The sequence below is a fragment of the Hypanus sabinus genome, chromosome 28 (genome assembly GCF_030144855.1).
Source record: "Hypanus sabinus isolate sHypSab1 chromosome 28, sHypSab1.hap1, whole genome shotgun sequence".
NCBI lineage: Eukaryota > Metazoa > Chordata > Chondrichthyes > Myliobatiformes > Dasyatidae > Hypanus > Hypanus sabinus.
In genome coordinates, this window is record NC_082733.1 from 12426954 (window position 1) to 12445545 (window position 18592).

General features: G+C 41.1%; 1 protein-coding gene across 5 annotated transcripts in view; it reads left to right on the top strand.

Moving 5' to 3' along the window:
• Nucleotides 1–18592, top strand: part of lins1 (lines homolog 1) — a 51433-nt gene that overhangs the window by 17795 nt on the left and 15046 nt on the right. For 4 of the 5 annotated variants that reach the window (XM_059952615.1, XM_059952619.1, XM_059952617.1 and 1 more), the window contains exons 4-5: nt 4829–4970; nt 15740–16354. In XM_059952615.1, the coding sequence (XP_059808598.1) occupies nt 4829–4970; nt 15740–16354 (757 nt within the window). The remainder of the gene's footprint in view (nt 1–4828; nt 4971–15739; nt 16355–18592) is intronic. The other variant, XM_059952618.1, reaches the window with a different exon arrangement.

The following is an 18592-nucleotide window of genomic DNA, read 5'->3' on the forward strand; positions in this document are numbered from 1 at the left end:
GAGGCTGTACCCTCTGATCCTAGGTTCTCCCACTACAGAAAACATCTTCTTCATGTCCACTCAATATTTGATAGGTTTTAGTGAGATCCTCCCCTCTCGTTCTTCTAAACCCCAGTGAGTATGGGCCCAGAGCCATCAACCTCATATGTTAACCCTTTAATTCTGGGGATCATTCTTGTGAGCAACCTCTGGACCCTCTCCAATACCAACATTTCCTTTTTTAGATTAGGGGCCCAAAATTGTGCACAATTCTCCAAGTGCAATCTCACCAAAGCCATTTCAAGGAGAGTGTGAGTTGATAAGTATTATAGTTTGACATATAACGTGAAAAGAAGCAATCCAAACACTGACCCTTGCAGAACATCAGTAGTCACCAGCTACCAACTAGAAAAAGCCTTCTTTATTCCCACTCTTTTCCTCCAGCCAGCCAGCCAATCATCTGTCCATACTAGTATCCTTTCTGGTATGCCATAGGCTCTTACCTTGTTTAGCAGCCTCATGTGCAGCACCTTATCAAAGGCCTTTTGAAAATACAAGTAAACATCTGCTGACTCTCCTTTGACCATCCTGCCTGTTATTTTCTCAAAAAATTCCCAAAGATTTGTCAGGCAAGATTGTCCCTTAAGGAAACCATGCTGACTTCAGCTTATTTTATCATGTGCCTACAAGTACCTTGAAAACACATCCTTAATAGTGGACTCCAACATCCTACCAACCTCTGAAATCGGGGTAACTCCTATAATTTCCTGCCTTTGACCTCCCTCCTTTCTTAAAGAGTGGAGTGACACTTGAAATGTTCCAATCCTCCAGAACCTAGCAATTCTTGAAAGATGATTACTAATGCCTCCACAATCTCTTCAGGTACCTTTTTCAGAACCCTGGGGTGTAATCCATCTGGTCCAGGTGACCTATCTGCCTTCAGACCTTAGAGCTTCCCAAGCACCTTCTCCTTAGTAATGGCAATTACACTCACTTCTGCCCCCTGACACTCTCAAATTTCTGACATACTGCTGGTGTCTTCCACAGTGAAGAGTGTTACAAAATACTTCTTGAATTCATCCTCCATTTCTTTGTCTGTCAACCTCTCCAGGGTCATTTTCCAGTGGTCCAATATACACTCTCACCTCTTTTTTACTCCTTATATATCTGAATAAAGCTTTGGTACATCTTTTAATTTTATTGGCTAGCTTGCTTTCATATTTCATTTTTTCTCTTTTTATGGCTTGTTTTAGTTGCCTTCATTTAGTTCTCCTCTGCCTTCCCACTAATTGTTTTTATGTTATCTTTGATTTCCCTTGTCAGCCACAGTTGCTGCATCCTCACTTAAGAATACTATTTCTGCTTTGGGATGAACCTATACTGCACCTTCTGAATTGATCTCAGAAGCTCCAGCTATTGTTTTTCTGCCATCATTCCCGCTAGTATCCTCTTCCAATCAACTTTGGCCAGGTCCTCTCTCATGCCTCTGTATTTCCCTTTACTCCACTGTAATGCTGATACATCTGATTTTAGCTAAATCTCCTTAAACCACAGGGTGAATTCTATCATATTATGATCACTGTCTCCTGAGGATTCCTTTACCTTAAGCTTCCTGATCAAATCTGGTTCATTTGTCTTTTGAATTACCAACATTATTATTCCATAATTATACTCAAACCTTTACCATTATCTACCCACCTCCCCTGCCAGTCACGCCATCTCACACCCTGAACAAACTCTCCAACATATTGATTGTGTATTTTGGCTTTATATCAAAATATGTATGTTATGAGAGAAGATATATTGTGTTGATAAAGTTAGAACATTTGATGTGGTATATGTGGATTTTACTGAGGATTTTGGTCAAGTTCTATTAGATAGATTAAAAAAATGAAAACTGTGAATTCCAAGGAAAAATGCCAAGTTGGACTAAACATTGGCAGAACAGCAATGGCTGCCGGGTATTTTAATGTCCAAAGGGCTAACGATCATGTAATGATCCAGGGCTCAGTTCTAGACTTCTTGCTTTGAGGTTTCTCCAAGTGGCTTAAATGTGGGGACTGTGTTAGCGATCAGGGAGCCATGGTCAAAGAGTACATAGTTAATATAGAAAATATTGATAGTAGCAAGAACCAGCTTTCAACCTTAAAGGCAGTGATTGGCTTTGAAAGCAGTAGGGCATATCTATGCAAAAATGGACTGTTATTAAAATAGCAGCTGCAATATCACACACATCAGGCAGATACCAGGCACACGTGGTTTAGAAACTGATCACCACAATTATATAAGAATTGTTCATTTCTCAACAGGTACTGTACATGCATACAAATACACTTATTCAATAGCAGTGCCTGCTCTTCTTTTCTGAAAACAATTCTGTTTCAAATTATCATAAGTTTTATTGTGCTACTCAAATTTCATATTTCTACTTTTATGAGCTTACCTTCATTAAGGTGCTAGAATCAAGCAACTGTTGCCAAAACTTTTGATGAAGCAATGCCTAGAGGGTCTAATTTGTGTTTTATCTTTCTGGGCTACAAGGTCAGTGTGTAAGGTAGTGGTTGCCAAACCGTTGATCGCGATCGACTGGTGGATCTTTGAGACGATCCCAGTAGATCCCGAAAAAAAAAGAAAAAAAACACTCAAACACTGTTCAGAGATTGTTTCTGGGTTGCGGGGTTTTAGTTCTGTTCTTTCTGCCCAGTGCGCATTCGTGTAGCTCCCCCGCCACACACTATAGTGTATTTTAGTGGTTCCCAATCACTAGGCCGAGAGAAAACGATATGATTTGTTGAACTTGAACGCATGCGAAGTCACCAGTTGCCTAAACACAGTGATACCCTCGCACCAGGGGTCACTAGTTGGCGGGAAGTGCCCTTAGTACTGGCCCGCAGCGCGGACAGATGGGCTCCACCTCTAAACCTGTTTAGCACACGGAATGTTTGTGGGGAACCCAGTGCTAAAATATTTGCAGACGACCTAATTCCGGCTCGCTTTCTTAAGTAACAGAGCAGCTACCTCGCTGTGATCTGCTGAAACAAACTTCTGTTGGCCGATAGATCCTACAAGGGGGGTGGACACTCGTCTGTCGCAGACCTCTCTCAGTCGGTTGCTCTCTCCAGACTGCGACCTCCGGCCCACACCTTGTCCTCTCACCCCACCCATGACCAGCTGCACCTGGCCAAGGCGTCTGGCAGCGGGTGGGCAAGCAGAGGCTGAAGTTCAGGCGGAAGGCTGTCTAATGAGCCAATGAAGCCCCCAAAACTGCTTCGGTGCCCGGAGTCCAAGCACCCTGCACTGAAAGACGAACCTGCTGAGATTTTTCAGCAGAAAAAACATGATCAAGTGGGACAGAAGTTAAGTCCTGAGAGCCACGTAAACTAAATTGTGGAATAGACTGGACATAAGGAACCTCCTTCAAGTATCGCTGTATTCTGGTCGTGTTTAACACCCCCCCCCCGCCCCCTGTTGGCTGGTCCACAAGAATATTGTTAATATTAAACCGGTCCACGGTGCAAAAAAAAGGGTGGTGACCCCAGTGGACATAAATTATTTCTACTTCTGGGTTACGGGGTTTTACTTCCGGTCTTTTCTGCCCGGTGCGCATGTATGTAACTGATCGATTTAGTAAGTCGATCTTGCCTTTCACTAAGGCTGAGGTAGAGGATCTTGGGCTTAAAAAGGTTGGTGACCACTGGTGTAAGGAATGACCCAGATTGAATGCACCTAGATTAAATCATTGTCTGTTGTATGGTATAGCCTAAAAACTCATACGCTATTTATCACACTATAGAAAATATACTTATCATATTGTAACCATAAAAGTTTACAATATTGTTAATGGTTTCAACAGGCTAGTTAAATGGATCACCTTGTTGCACAGTTGTATTTCCTGAATGGACTTGTCTAACAAATTGTGAAAGCTAATTACAAGGCTAACCATTAAGCTTGGTGGATCGCTGTTGGTTTAATGTAAATAGAGTCACCAGGGAGACACAGCTTGTAGATATCAAAGTTATAAAAGTCTTTATTTGGGACACATACAAGATGACAGCCTTTGGAGTCATGAGAGTGACAGAGACAGAAGCAGGAACTCCTCAAATCATTATTTGAGCACATTTTTATATGTTAAAGAACAAAGATAACAGGACAAATTCTATAGTTACAATGCCCCCATATTTCTTCTTTTGAGTTACACATAGTTTTCAGATGCTTGTATCTTTCGATCAACGCACCCAAAATGAGTGGTAATTATTGTGCTGTCTGCGTCCTATTCTTGCAATGGAGTGTTGATTGCATTCATACATTTGCAGATATATCAGTTAAGTGTGTGTTTTCTGGTGTGTTATTTACTGTTCTGAGCTACATTTTGAATTCAATCCACAATCTATATTCAGGTTTGAAAAATGGTTGTTGAAGGTAATATTTGCTACATACCCTAACTCGAGAATATGCCGTAACACTATCACTTCAGAAAAGAATGACATGTTTTATTGTTGCAGCTTCACCTAAGATGGAGAAGTATGGGTCTGGCCTTGTAGCTGTGCAGTGTTCCATTCTGATGAACCTCTGTTGCATCATTGGTTCTTCATTTTAAAAAAAGTTCCCGCTGGAAAAGACTTTAGGCCAGACGTCCATTGTTCTGTTTATTTATTCCTTTCAGTCCATTTGATACTTGTCTGATTCCAGCTACATGATCTGAAAGTGACAACAAGGAAGGGACATTTGTTGACAAATACAAACATCTTCAATAAAATGCATCCTAGTTATTAAGTACTCTTTCCCTAAATAGGTAATATTTTGTTTGTTACTATTAATGATAGAATTAATTTAAAAATTTTTTTTTTAGAAGTTGTCCATTGATAGCTGGATGAACAACTGCCTGGACATTCTGTCAAAAAAACAGGGAAGTCGACAATCAGCTCATTGGCTTCAAACAATTACGGTGGTAATCAAAGAAATTTTAAAAGGAAAATCTCAGGACAAGACAGGTTAGTAAATCCTCGTGGCAACATCCAGAATTAACATCTAGTAGATAGTGCATATTTTATATTTAAATTTTCACTGTATTGATAATTTTTGGGTGTAATTGGCATCCATAGATGTCCTTGGAATGCTGATGTTGAGTCACATAGAACCACTGAAGTCTTTCTGGTGAGAGTGCTCCCACCTGCTGTTACTGAGGGAGTTCCAGCCCCCAGCATGATGAAGAAAAAGCAATGTGTTTCTAAATTAGGATGGTATTTGTCATAGTGAAATCTGCTGGACTAGGGAATTGATATTCTCATTCATTCATTTTAGTGCACTATTTTTTCTTTGTCGTAGAGCTCACAAATTTGAGAGCTGCTGTTGAAGTTGTGAGGCTGAGTAACTACAGTGCATTTTTAGATCATCCCTGAGCGAGGGGAGGTGGGTGGAAGGAATGAATGTTGAGATGGTGGATATAGTGCCACCAAGGAGACCTGCATCCTCACTGCAGTTGAGCTTGAGTGTCTGGTGGATAGAGTTTCATAACGAATCAACTATATCTAATTTTTCAGAACAGTAAAAACCAAGCACCACCCCTGAAGCTCTATGTGGAAAGATGAGCTTATTTCCCTTATAAAGCTCCACTCTACAATAAATGGAGATTGCGCATTTTGAGAAAGCACTATTCGAAGACTGTCTAAAGACTATTGTCGGACCTGTAGCTCCTGCTTTTATTTATGAAGCCCTTATCAGGGCTGAAATGGCTAATGCAAGAAGGCACAGTTTTAAGGTGCTTGGAAGTAGGTACAGAGGAGATGTTAGGGGTAAGTTTTTTATGCAGAGAGTGGTGAGTGAGTGGACTGGGCTGCCGGCGATGGTGGTGGAGGCGGATACCATAGGGTCTTTTAAGAGACTGCTGGATTGGTACATAGAGCTTAGAAAAATAGAGGGCTGTGGGTAACCCTAGGTAATTTCTAAAGTAAGTACATGTTTGGCACAGCATTGTTGGCCGAAGGGCCTGTATTGTGCTGTAGGTTTTCTATGTTTCTATCAGTGGTGTTGGAGTGGATAAAAGGTAAAGTCACAAGAGAAAATAGGGGTACAAAATTTCACATATGCATGATTAAATAAATGAAAAATAAAGTTTTTGTTGAAGTTCATTGTGAGTGATGTCACTAAAGAAATGTAATTGTTTAGCAAAATTTTATGAATCAATCAGCACACAGTCCTAGTAAAAGAAAATCAATGAGGCACAGTGAGTGACGGAATAACTTTTCAATGAGAAAACCATTTCCTGGTGAATTGCAAAACAGTCTTTCTAAACCTCTTGTGTATCTTTGAATACAGCACCAGAATGGATGACAAAATCCATTGAGTGAAGTAACCAGCCGTTATCATCATGTCTGCTAAGTGGCAGGGGTCTTGCATGCATATTCCTCTGTAATGAGGGCAAGCAGATTTCAGATCAATGAATAAATTCACAATGTAGCTTGTGGACTCAGGCAGGGATGTATCAAATCATGTCCTCCCCGTCAACGTGGTTAATTTAATTGTGCCTGTATGTATCATAGGACGATGCATCTTACTGAAGCTGAATTGTAAATAAATTTAACTGAACTGAAAATAAGAATTGAATAATTGAATTCCAAAACCTATCATTTTTTTTACAGCAATGCTTGCAGGGTCACGGCGTTCACATTAAATTGTATTACAAACTAACCAGCCAGGCTCTGTCAACAGAAAAGATTTTTGGTGGTGTATCTTTAATGCCTGTAATATCGGCAGGGAATACTGCAATTGGCATAATAATCATAAAATTAAGAGCCTCACCAAACTTTCTTTCAGGTCAGATTGGCTCAACATTTAGGAATAATGTGTGGGCCTGTACTTAATCACTGGATCACAATAAACCAGTTATTCTAGATACAGTATACAGTACCACCAGAGTCAAAGTAATTTTTTTACATAAATATGTCAATGTAATAAATTATACCCTTGTTGATTTTGCAAATTACTCCCTGCATCCCAAAATAAAGAATAATTACTGTCAATGTAATTAATTTCCATGTAATTCCCATAATTCCCATGTAATCATATCCTTCATAAATCATTGAATTAAGTACAGGAGATAAGGTGTGTTTATGTTCCCTAGGGAGCTATTTACCAGGTACAGCCATATTCAAGCCTAAGGTGAATTATCAGATTTGTTAGTATGCAAAAATTAATAGAATTGGGGGATAACGTATTGAAAGTTGTTTTACTACAGGTCAAAGAGAAGGATTTGTTTTTGTGAGGTGACAGGCAACAACTGTGGGTGTTGCAAGAATCTGCTTTTCACAAGATTTATCTATGACTTGAATGATGGTGCCCTGGTATGATAAGATTGACTCTTGATGTCAGTATTCCTCCTTGTGACTTTCCACTTTATTGTCTACCTGCACTACACTTTCTGTGTAATTGTTGCATTTTTATTCTGTATTCTGTTATTGCTTTACCTTGTACTAACTCTGGGTTATGATGTGATGAAATGATCTGTACAGATAGCATGTAAAACAATGTTTCTTTCTGTAAAACAGTACATGTGACAATAATAAGCCAATTTACGAAAAGTTTTGCTGATGGCCTGATATTGGGTGTGGTTATGAGAAATATGCAAGAGGCTTCAAGGCAATTTAGAAAATTTACAATAAGTGATTGGGCAGATACACTTAACGTTACAGTAACCTGCCTTAACAATTATCATCCAGTGGCACTGACCTCAATAATAATGAAGTGCTTTGAGCAGCTGGTCACAAACTGCATTAAATGCTGTCTGTCTTCCCACTATTATCTTTATCAATGTGCTATCCTTATAACACATTGAATTTTAAATCCCACATAAAAAAATGACCAGGGCAGCATTTCTACACTTAAGAAATAATACTATAAATGGTACTTCAATTTCTGTCAGGTAATGATGATAAAAATTATTTCACACCTTTTATATCAAATAGACTAGATTACTGCAATGCACTTATTACTCGATTTCCAAAGCAATCTATTGACAAACTTCAACTAATTCAGAATGCTGGATTTAGCTTGGCATTTAACTAAAACCAGGATGAGAGAGTATTTCACTTCTGTTCTAGCTACTCTCCATTGGCTTCCTGTTTCTTTTAGATTTGATTTTAAAGTTCTGTAACTTGCTTATAAAGCCCTCAATGGCCTTGGGCCAGAGTACATCACAGAATAACTTTCATTTTATAATACAGCTTGAGCTCTCTGGTCTTCTGCCAGTTTCTTAAACTTAAACAATCTCCCTCAACGGATAATTGGGAGGTCAGCATTTTGAACTACGCTCCTAAACTGTGGAACATGATACCTAAAGCTATAGGAGCTATAAGGGGTGCAGACTCAGTTGATAGCAGCTCAAAGCCTATTTTTTTAACCTTACTTTTAACCATCATCTTTATGTCTTTTATTTTCAAATTTGCACTTTATCCCATTGTAAAGCACTTTGAACTACATCATCTGTATGAAACATGCTCTATAAATAAGTTAGTATTATTTCATTGGACTCCTATCGGTTTGCATTTCGCACAGGTGGGTCCACTGATAAAGAAATCGTCTCTGCCCTCTATTCAGTTCTGCCCTATCTGGAGAGTGGTGTTTCCTCTGTTTCAGAAAGGACAGGGAGGGAGGCAAAAGAGGTGGGGGCGTGGCATTGTTGATCAGAGGTAGTGTCAGGGCTGCAGAAAAGATGGATGTCATGGAGGGATTGTCTGCAGAGTCTCTGTGGGTGGAGGTTAGGAACAGGAAGGGGTCAATAACTTTACTGGGTATTTTTTACAGGCTGCTCAATAGTAACAGGGAGATCGAGGAGCAGATAGGGAAACAGATCCTGGAAAGGTGTAATAATAACAGAGTTGACATGATGGGAGGTTTTAATTTCCCAAATATCAATTGGTATCTCCCTAGAGCAAGGGGTTTAGATGGGGTGGGGTTTGTTAGGTGTGTTCAGGAAGGTTTCTTGAAACAACATGTAGATAAGCCTACAAGAAGAGAGGTTGTACTTGATTTGGTACTGGGAAATGAACCTGGTCAGGTGTCAGATCTCTCAGTGGGAGAGCATTTTGGAGATAGTGATCATAATTCTATCTCCTTTACAATAGCATTGGAGAGAGATAGGAACAGACAAGTTAGAAAAGCGTTTAATTGGAGTAAGGGGAATTATGATGTGATCAGGCAGGAAATTGGAAGCTTAAACTGGAAACAGATGTTCTCAGGGGAAAGTACAGAAGAAATGTGGCAAATGTTTAGGGGATATTTGTGTGGAGTTCTGCATAGGTATGTTCCAGTCAGACAGGAAAGTTATGGTAGGGTACAAGAACCATGGTGTACAAAGACTATAATAAATCTAGTCAAGAAGAAAAGCTTACAAAAGGTTACAAAACTCCTTAGATTCTGGATTAGTTCCTGAGGATTGGAGGGTGGCTAATGTAACCCCACTTTTTAAAAAAAGAGGGAGAGGAAAAACCGGGGGTATTATAGACCGGTGAGTCTGACATTGGTGGTGTGGAAAATGCTAGAGTCGGTTATCAAAGATGTAATAACAGCACATTTGGAAAGAGGTGAAATCATCGGACAAAGTCAGCATGGATTTGTGAAAGAAAAATCATGTCTGACAATCTTATAGAATTTTTTGAAGATGTAACTAGTAGAGTGGATAGAGGAGAGCCAATGGATGTGGTATATTTAGATTTTCAAAAGGCTTTTGACAAGTTCCCACACAAGATTAGTGTGCAAACTTAAAGTACACGGTATTGGGGGTATGGTATTGATGTGGATAGAGAATTGGTTGGCAGACAGGAAGCAAAGAGTGGGAGTAAACGGGAACGTTTCCGAATGGCAGGCAGTGACTAGTGGGGTACCGCAAGGCTCAGTGCTAGGACCCCAGTTGTATACAATATATATTAATGATTTAGACGAGGGAATTAAATGCAACATCTCCAAGTTTGTGGATGACAGGAAGCTGGGCAGCGGTATTAGCTGTGAGGAGGATGCTAAGAGGATGCAGGGTGACTTGGATAGTTTAGGTGAGTGGGCAAATTCATGGCAGATGCAATTTAATGTGGATAAATGTGAGATTATCCACTTTGGTTGCAAGAACAGGAAAACAGATTACTATCTGAACGGTGGCCGATTAGGAAAAGGGGAGATGCAACGAGACCTGGGTGTCATTGTACATCAGTCATTGAAGGTGGGCATGCAGGTACAGCAGGCGGTGAAAAAGGCAAATGGTATGTTGGCATTCATAGCAAAAGGATTTGAGTACAGGAGCAGGGAGGTTCTACTACAGTTGTACAAGGCCTTGGTGAGACCGCACCTAGCGTATTGTGTGCAGTTTTGGTCCCCTAATCTGAGGAAAGACATTCTTGCCATAGAGGGAGTACACAGAAGGTTCACCAGATTGATTCCTGGGATGGCAGGACTTTCATATGAAGAAAGACTGGATCGACTAGGCTTATACTCACTGGAATTTAGAAGATTGAGGGGGGAATCTTATTGAAACATATAAAATTCTAAGGGGATTGGACAGGCTAGATGCAGGAAGATTGTTTCCGATGTTGGGGAAGTCCAGAACGAGGGGTCACAGTTTAAGGATAAAAGGGAAGCCTTTTAGGACCGAGATGAGGAAAAACTTCTTCACACAGAGAGTGGTCAATCTGTGGAATTCTCTGCCACAGTAAACAGTTGAGGCCGGTTCATTGGCTATATTTAAGAGGAAGTTAGATATGGCCCTTGTGGCTAAAGAGATCAGGGGGTATGGAGAGAAAACAGGTACAGGGTTCTGAGTTGGATGATCAGCCATGATCATACTGAATGGCGGTGCAGGCTCGAAGGGCCAAATGGCCTACTCCTGCACCTATTTTCTATGTTTCTAGGTTCAGAGAGCTAGGTAGTATTAGAGATCTAGAAGATTATAAGGCAAATAGGAAGGAGCTTAAGAAGGAAATTAGAAGAGCCAGAAGGGGCCATGAGAAGGCCTTGACGGGTAGGATTAAGGAAAACCCCAAGGCATTCTACATGTATGTGAAGAGCAAGAGGATAAGACATGAAAGAATAGGACCTATCAAGTATGACAGTGGGAAAGTGTGTATGGAACCAGAGGAAATAGCAGAGGTACTTAACAAATACTTCAGTATTCACTATGGAAAAGGATCTTGGTGATTGTAGGGATGACTTGCAGCAGACTGAAAAGCTTGAGCATGTAGATATTAAGAAAGAGGATGTGCTGGAGATTTTGGAAAGCATCAAATTGGATAAGTCACCGGGACTGGATGAGATGTACCCCAGGGAGGCGAGGGAGGAGATTGCTAAGCCTCTGGTGATGATCTTTGCATCATCAATGGGGACGGGAGAGTTTCCGGAGGAATGGAGGGTTGCGGATGTTGTTCCTTTATTCAAGAAAGGGAATAGAGATAGCCCAGGAAATTATAGACCAGTGAGTCTTACCTCAATAGTTGGTAAGTTAATGGAGAAGATCCTGAGAGGCAGGAGTTATGAACATTTGGAGAGGTACAATATGATTAGGAGTAGTCAGCATGGCTTTGTCAAGAGCAAGTTGTGCCTTATGAGCCTGATTGAATTTTTTGAGGATTTGACTAAATGTATTGATGAAGGAAGAGCAGTAGATGTAGTGTATATGGATTTCAGCAAGGCATTTGATAAGGTACCCCATGCAAGGCTTATTGAGAAAGTAAGGAGGCATGGGATCCAAGGGGACATTGCTTTTTATATCCAGAACTGGCTTGCCCACAGAAGGCAAAGAGTGGTTGTAGACAGGTCATATTCTGCATGGAGGTCGGTCACCAATGGTGTGCCTTAGGGATCTGTTCTGGAACCCTTACTCTTTGTGATTTTTATAAATGACCGGGATGAGGAAGTGGAGGGATGGGTTAGTAAGCTTGCTGATGATACAAAGGTTGGAGGTGTTGTGGATAGTGTGGAGGGCTGTCAAAGCTTACAGCAGGACATTGATAGGATGCAAAACTGGGCTGAGAAATAGCAGATGGAATTCAACCCAGGTAACTGTGAAGTGGTTCATTTTGGTAGGTCAAATATGATGGCAGGAAATAGTATTAGTGGTAAGACTCTTGGCAGTGCAGAGGATCAGAGGGATCTTGGGGTCCAAGTCCATAGGATGCTCAAAGCAGCTGCGCAGATTGACTCTGGTTAAAAAGGCATACAGTGTATTGGCCTTCATCAATTGTGGAATTGAATTTAGGAGCCGAGAGGTAATGTTGCAGCTATATAGGACCCTGGTCAGACCCCACTTGGAGTACTGTGCTCAGTTCTGTTCGCCTCACTACAGGAAGGATGTGGAAGGCTTAGAAAGGGTGCAGAGGAGATTTATAAGGATGTTGCCTAGATTGGGGAGCATGCCTTATGAGAATAGGTTGAGTCAATTCAGCCTTTTCTCCTTGGAGTGACGGAGGATGAGAGGTCACCTGATAGAGGTGTATAAGATGATGAGAGGCATTGATCGTGTGGATAGTCAGAGCTTTTTCCCAGGGCTGAAATGGTTGCCACAAGAGGACACAGGTTTAAGAGCTGGGGCATAGCTACAGAGGAGATATCAGGGGTAAGTTTTTTACTCAGAGAGTGGTGAGTGTGTGGAATGGGCTGCCGGCAACAGTGGTGGAGGCGAATACGATAGGGTCTTTTAAGAGAGTTTTGGATAGGTACATGGAGCTTAGAAAAATAGAGGGCTATAGGTAAGCCTAGTAATTTCTAAGGTAGGGGCATGTTCGGCTCAACTTTGTGGGCCAAAGGGCCTGTATTGTGCTGTAGGTTTTCTATGTTTCTGTGTTCTCTGTTTCTAACTGCTGTTCATCGACTTCAGTTTGGCATTCAATATGATCATTCCTCAGAAGGGTTTGGCTAAACTGTCCTTGTTGGATCTCAGCACCTCTCTTTGTAACTGAAACTTCTTGAAGGAGAGACCTCAGACAGTCTGTGTTGACAGCAACATCTCTAGCTCCATCATGCTGAACACTGGCACCCTCCAGGCTTGCATGCTGAGCCTGCAGCTGTACACACAGCTCTAACCACATCATTAAGTTCACTGATGGCATTCCAGTATTTGGTCTTATCAGTGACAAAGATGAGTTGACATGCAAACACAACTTGAGCCTCAACATGGGCAAGACTAAAGTGATGATTGTGTACTTCAGGAAGATATGGTCTGATCACGCATCACACCTTAATGCACATCAATGACTCCTCCATGGAGAAAGTCAGGAGCACCAAGTTTCTGGGAGTGCACATCACAGATGATCTCACCTGATCCCTCAAAACCATCTCTTGAGTCAAGATAGCACAGCAGCAACTCTTCTGATTCCTGAAGTGTTTGAGGCAAGTGAGGCTCCTGTTTTCACATCAGGGTCTCTCCTTCCCCCCCCCCCCCTCCATTCAGCACATACACCAGAAGCACTGCATTCAGCATTGTCAAGGACCCCTCCCATCTGTCCCACAATCTCTTTGACCTCCCACCATCAGGCAGAGGTACACAGTATAAGAACTGTGAATGTTAAGCTGAGTAGCAGTTTCTTCTCCCAGGGTGTGAGACTTCAGAATACCCTGCTGCCACCCAGTACGCATTTTTTATGACAGCACCAGTAATGCCAATACTGTTATATATTTAATGATACATCATATATCGTATTTGCACTTTATGTCAGCTTGTACATCTACAAAATACTTTTCTTAATTATTAATATTATTGTGTTAATATTGTGATGTATGTGATACATAAGCTTTGTTTTGTATTTTGGTCCTCGAGGAATGTTGTTTCATTTAGCTGCATACATGTGTACAATTGAATGATGACAAACTTGAACATTTGTAAAACCAGAGTCTGGGGATAGGGGGTGAAATATTCAGGACTGACACTTGGGGGCAGTGAACCTAGGAATTTTCTACCACAAAAGGTTGTGGAAGTCAAATCACTGATTATATTTAAGAAGGAAAGTAAGTCATTTGTAGACCTAGAAGATTAAGAGCTAAGAAGAGAGCTGGAAAATACTAATAAAATGGATGGACACACATAAAATGCTGGAGGAACTCAGCAGGCCAGGCAGCATTTATGGAGAAAAGAACAGTTTGATATTTCGGGCCGAAACCGTTCAGGAGGACTGGAGAAAAAAAGCTGAGGAGAAAATTTGAAAGGTGGGGGGGGAAGGAGAGAAAGGAACACCAGGCGATAGATGAAACTTGGAGGGGCAGGGATGAAGCAAAGAGCTAGGAAGTTGATTGGTGAAAAAGACTGAAGGCCATGGAAGAAAGAAAAAGTAGTGGGGAGCACCAGAGGGAGGCAAGGGACAGGCAACAAGATAACATGAGAGAGGGAGAAGTGGATGGGAAATGGTGAGGGGTGGGGGGTAGTCATTGCTGCAAGTTTGAGAAATTGATGTTCATGCCATCAGGTTGGAGGCTACCCAGGCAGAATATAAGGCATTGTTCCTCCAACCTAAGTGTGGCCTCATCACGACAGTGGAGGAGGCCATGGCTGGACATATTGGAATGGGAATGGGAAATGGAATTAAAATAGGTGGCCACTTGGAGATCCCACTTGTTCTGGCGGGTGGAGTGTAGATGCTCGGTGAAGTGGTCTCCCAATCTATGTCGGATTTCATGGATATCCAGGAAGCCACACCGGGAGCACTGAACACAGTACACCGAACACCAACAGACTCACAGGTGAAGTATCATCTCTCTTGGGAGGTCTATTTGGGGCTCTGAGTGGTAGTGAGGAAGGAAGTGTAGGGGCAGGTGTAACATTTGTTCCACATGCAAGGATAAGTGCCAGGAGGAGGATCAGTGAGGAAGGACGAATAGACGAAACTTCTGCCACCAACTGGATTCCACCACCAAACTCATCTTTCCCTCCCCCCCCAACTTTCTGCTTTTTGCAGAGGTCGCTCTTCATCCCTCACCCTCCAAGTTTCACCTATCACCTGGTGCTTCTGTTTCCCTTCCCTCCACCTTTCAGACCTATTCCTCAATTTTTTTTTTCCTCGACTTTTTTTCCCATAGATTCTGCCTGGCCTGCTGAGTTCCTCCAGCATTTTGTGTGTGTGTGTGTTGCTTGGATTTCCAGCATCTGCAGATTTTCTCTTATGGATGATCACTCATGCACACGTTGAATAGTAGAACAGGCTTAAAAGGCTGAATGGCCAGCTCCTGTTTCTGTATTTTATCTTCTTTTTCTTTTAGATGAAAAGCAATGACATGTGATTCTGAAAGAGAAGGTAGGTCAGTAAAAGCCTACTGTTAAAGTATCAAAAAGGGTAGAAGAGAGACAGTGGAAAGATTGAAAGCAGATGTAGATATGAATTACTCGTTTTCAAATTTAATTTTCAGCAGCAATTTCCATTGTTTTGTAATTTAGAGCTATTCTTGGAGCACAATAGTCCTTACTGCGTTCAAGCAGTTTTGTTACTTTATTGTAGATACTTATAAAGAAATAGCAACCAAACAGAAATCTGCCAGCCTTGAGAAATAACATTTTGTTCCGGAGCTCCCAGAAGTTTATGTAGTTAAAGACCCAAAATTCCTTTAATCACTACCCCATTCTCCTTTTGTCTTTTTCCATTCCCTTCTCCATGGATGATTTAAATTCCACCTGAGTATTTATATCAATCATAATGTCAATGTTCCTCTTCACTCCCAACCCTTGTGTGTACATCATGACTATACTTGAAGATGTATAGTCTTCACTCTAATCTCTGAAATGTTTCCATTTTCTCAGGTATTTTGCAGAAACTCCTCAAGCCGGTGGACTCAGTATTCCATAACTTGTATTTCTTCACCTTTTCCCCGCATTCTGGTGCCTGCCAAACAAGTGAAGGTTGTACAGGATCCAATATTGATAGCATTGCCACGACCAACCAGTTTGCAGTTATACAGGCTCTTGAAGTTTTTGTTGCTATTAGAAACCAGTTGGAACTAAACCTGCCTTGCATAAGGACATTATACCTGCATGCCCCACTTATGCTGGATTTTGTCACTTCCTCTGCTCAATATTTCATTAAGAAAAGGTTAATTTTGCTACTCAAAAGTTGCATTCTTGGCTGTGCAAGTGCTGATGCCAACAGTCCCTGCCATGCAGTGTCTCAGCAAGATCGCCACATACACAATGACTTAATGGGAGTATCTTGCATCTTGCTTCAAGCTGTAACATCTGGATGGCTGAGGCAGGTTCCTGTGAGCCCCAGGCCATGTTTCTTTGGAGGCAGTGAGATACTTGGTGCAGAACATTCTATTCCTGGTCCAGATATGGTAATGCTGCGGGCTGTAAGTCTTATTGTGATCAAAGCCATGGAAACTAATCTGAAGAATGCAGTGGGTGCAGTGACGGATAAAGGTAATGAATAGCCTTTCATTCTTTAAATTAATTGTAAACTTCTAAGTAGAAAGAACTGTTTATGCCATTTTCTGAGTATTGACATGACAATGCCACAGAATAAATGAAAAATAGATCATTGTAATTCAGAGATAAAATAAAGATCTCAAGATTTCTTGAAATAGTGGCAGTGAGTACTTCATTAATGTACCTGTACCTCAGCAGTGACTCAAAATGTATTTGTGCAATAAACCAAAATTAACATCCTAAAATACCTTATTGAACCTGCCACTCAGGTGGTAGGTAATACCTCAGTTTTAAATTCCTCTTTGTTTTCAAATCCTTCTGTGGGCTTACCTCTCCCCTCTAACCTTCTGCAGCATGGCGATCCTTCATGATTTCCATGCTTTTTCAACTTTAGCCTCTTGCTCCTCCCAATTTGGCCTTTTACTCACCAGTTTTAATCTTTCCACAACTGAGAAATGTGCTCTTAGCTTTTAGGTGCCTGTGTCCTTGATTTGGAAATGTCCTTTATAAACCTCTTGACCTAACACACTCCTTGGTACTTAAAATTGCTTGAGTTTCCATTTGAAGTAGTAATGCTTTTGTTCTTTTTAACCAAGCTTTTGGTCATCTGTTCCAATGCCTAAAGAGTTGAAGAATTAATTGTTGCCTCAAAAATATAACTTCACACTGTTTTTATTATAATTATAATTGAAATTAAAGGGAGAGGGTGAGCAGCTGGAAGTCATGGTACATATTGGTACCAATGACATAGTTAAGGAAATGAAGATGGTCCTGAAGAGAATATAGGGAGTTAGAGAGAAAGCTGAAAATCAGGACCTCCAGGGTAGCCATCTCTGGGTTGCTGCCTGTGCTACACGCCAGTGAGAGTAAGAATAGGATGATTTGGAAGATGAATGTGTAGTTGAGGAATTGGTGCAGGGGGCAAGATTTCAGATTTCTGAATAATTGTGATCTCTTCTGGGGAAGATATGACCTGTACAAAAAGGATAGGTTATCTCTGAACCCAAGGGAGACCAATATCCTTACGGGCAGGTTTATGAGAGCTGTTGGGGTGGGTTTAAACTGAATTGGCAGGGAGATGGGAACTGGAGTGATAGGTCTGAGGATGTGGCAGTTGGTATATACACGTAGATGCAGTTTGTGTTGAGGCTGTGAGGAAAGCCAGACAGTTGATGGGGCAAAATTACAGTCAGTGGGATGAGTTGAAATGTAAGATGGGAACAAAATTGAAAAGGGTGATGAGTACAGCTTTGAAGGTGTTATATTTATATGCATGCAGTATACTGAATAAGGTTGACGATCACGTAGCGCAGTTAAGAGATTGGCAGGTATGAAGTTGTGGGCATCACTGAGTCATAGCTGAAAAAAGATCATCGTAGGGAGCTTAGCATCCAGAGATACACATTGTATTAAAAGGACAGACAAGTAAGTAGAGGGGATGGGGTGGCTCTGTTGGGGAGAAAATAAAATCAAATCCTGAGAAAGAGATGACATAGGATCAGAAGAAGTAGAATCCTTATGTGTAGAGCTAAGAAACTGAAAGGGTGAAAAGACACTGATGGAAATTATATGCAGACCTCTGAACAGTAGACAGCATGTGGGGTATAAATTACAATGAGAGAAAGAAAAGGTCAATGTTACAATAGACATGGGGGATTTCAATATGCTGGTAGATTGGGAAAATCAGGTTGGTGCTGTATCCCAGGAGAGGGAACTTGCAGAATGCTTCCAGGGATGGCCATTGTGAACAGAGATGAGATGAGAAGTAATTTCTTTACCCAGAGGGCAGTGAATCTGTGGAATTCATTGCCACAGATGGTTGTGGAGGCCAAGTCATTGGGTATATTTAAAGTGGAGATTGATAGGTTCTTGATTAGTAAGGGTGTCAAAGGTTATGGGGGAATGTAGGAAAATTGGGTTGAGAGAGATGATGAATCAGCCATGATATCCCAGATGGCCTTATTTTGCTCCTATGTCTTATGGAAATTTAAATTTTTATGTCTGTGGAACTCCACAAACATAGTGATCCTTCAGTTACTGAAAAGTTCATTGGGCTGGAATGTATATTTTTTTGAATATTGTGCTGAACTCTGTTTATAAAAACCTACAGACTTTACAGAGAGCAGAATATCCATGAGATGAATCAGATATAAAAATCAGTCAATTTAGGTTTGGAGATTTATAACACTGGAAATGTGTGAGAAGTTAGAAATAGAATGAAGATTTGAAGTT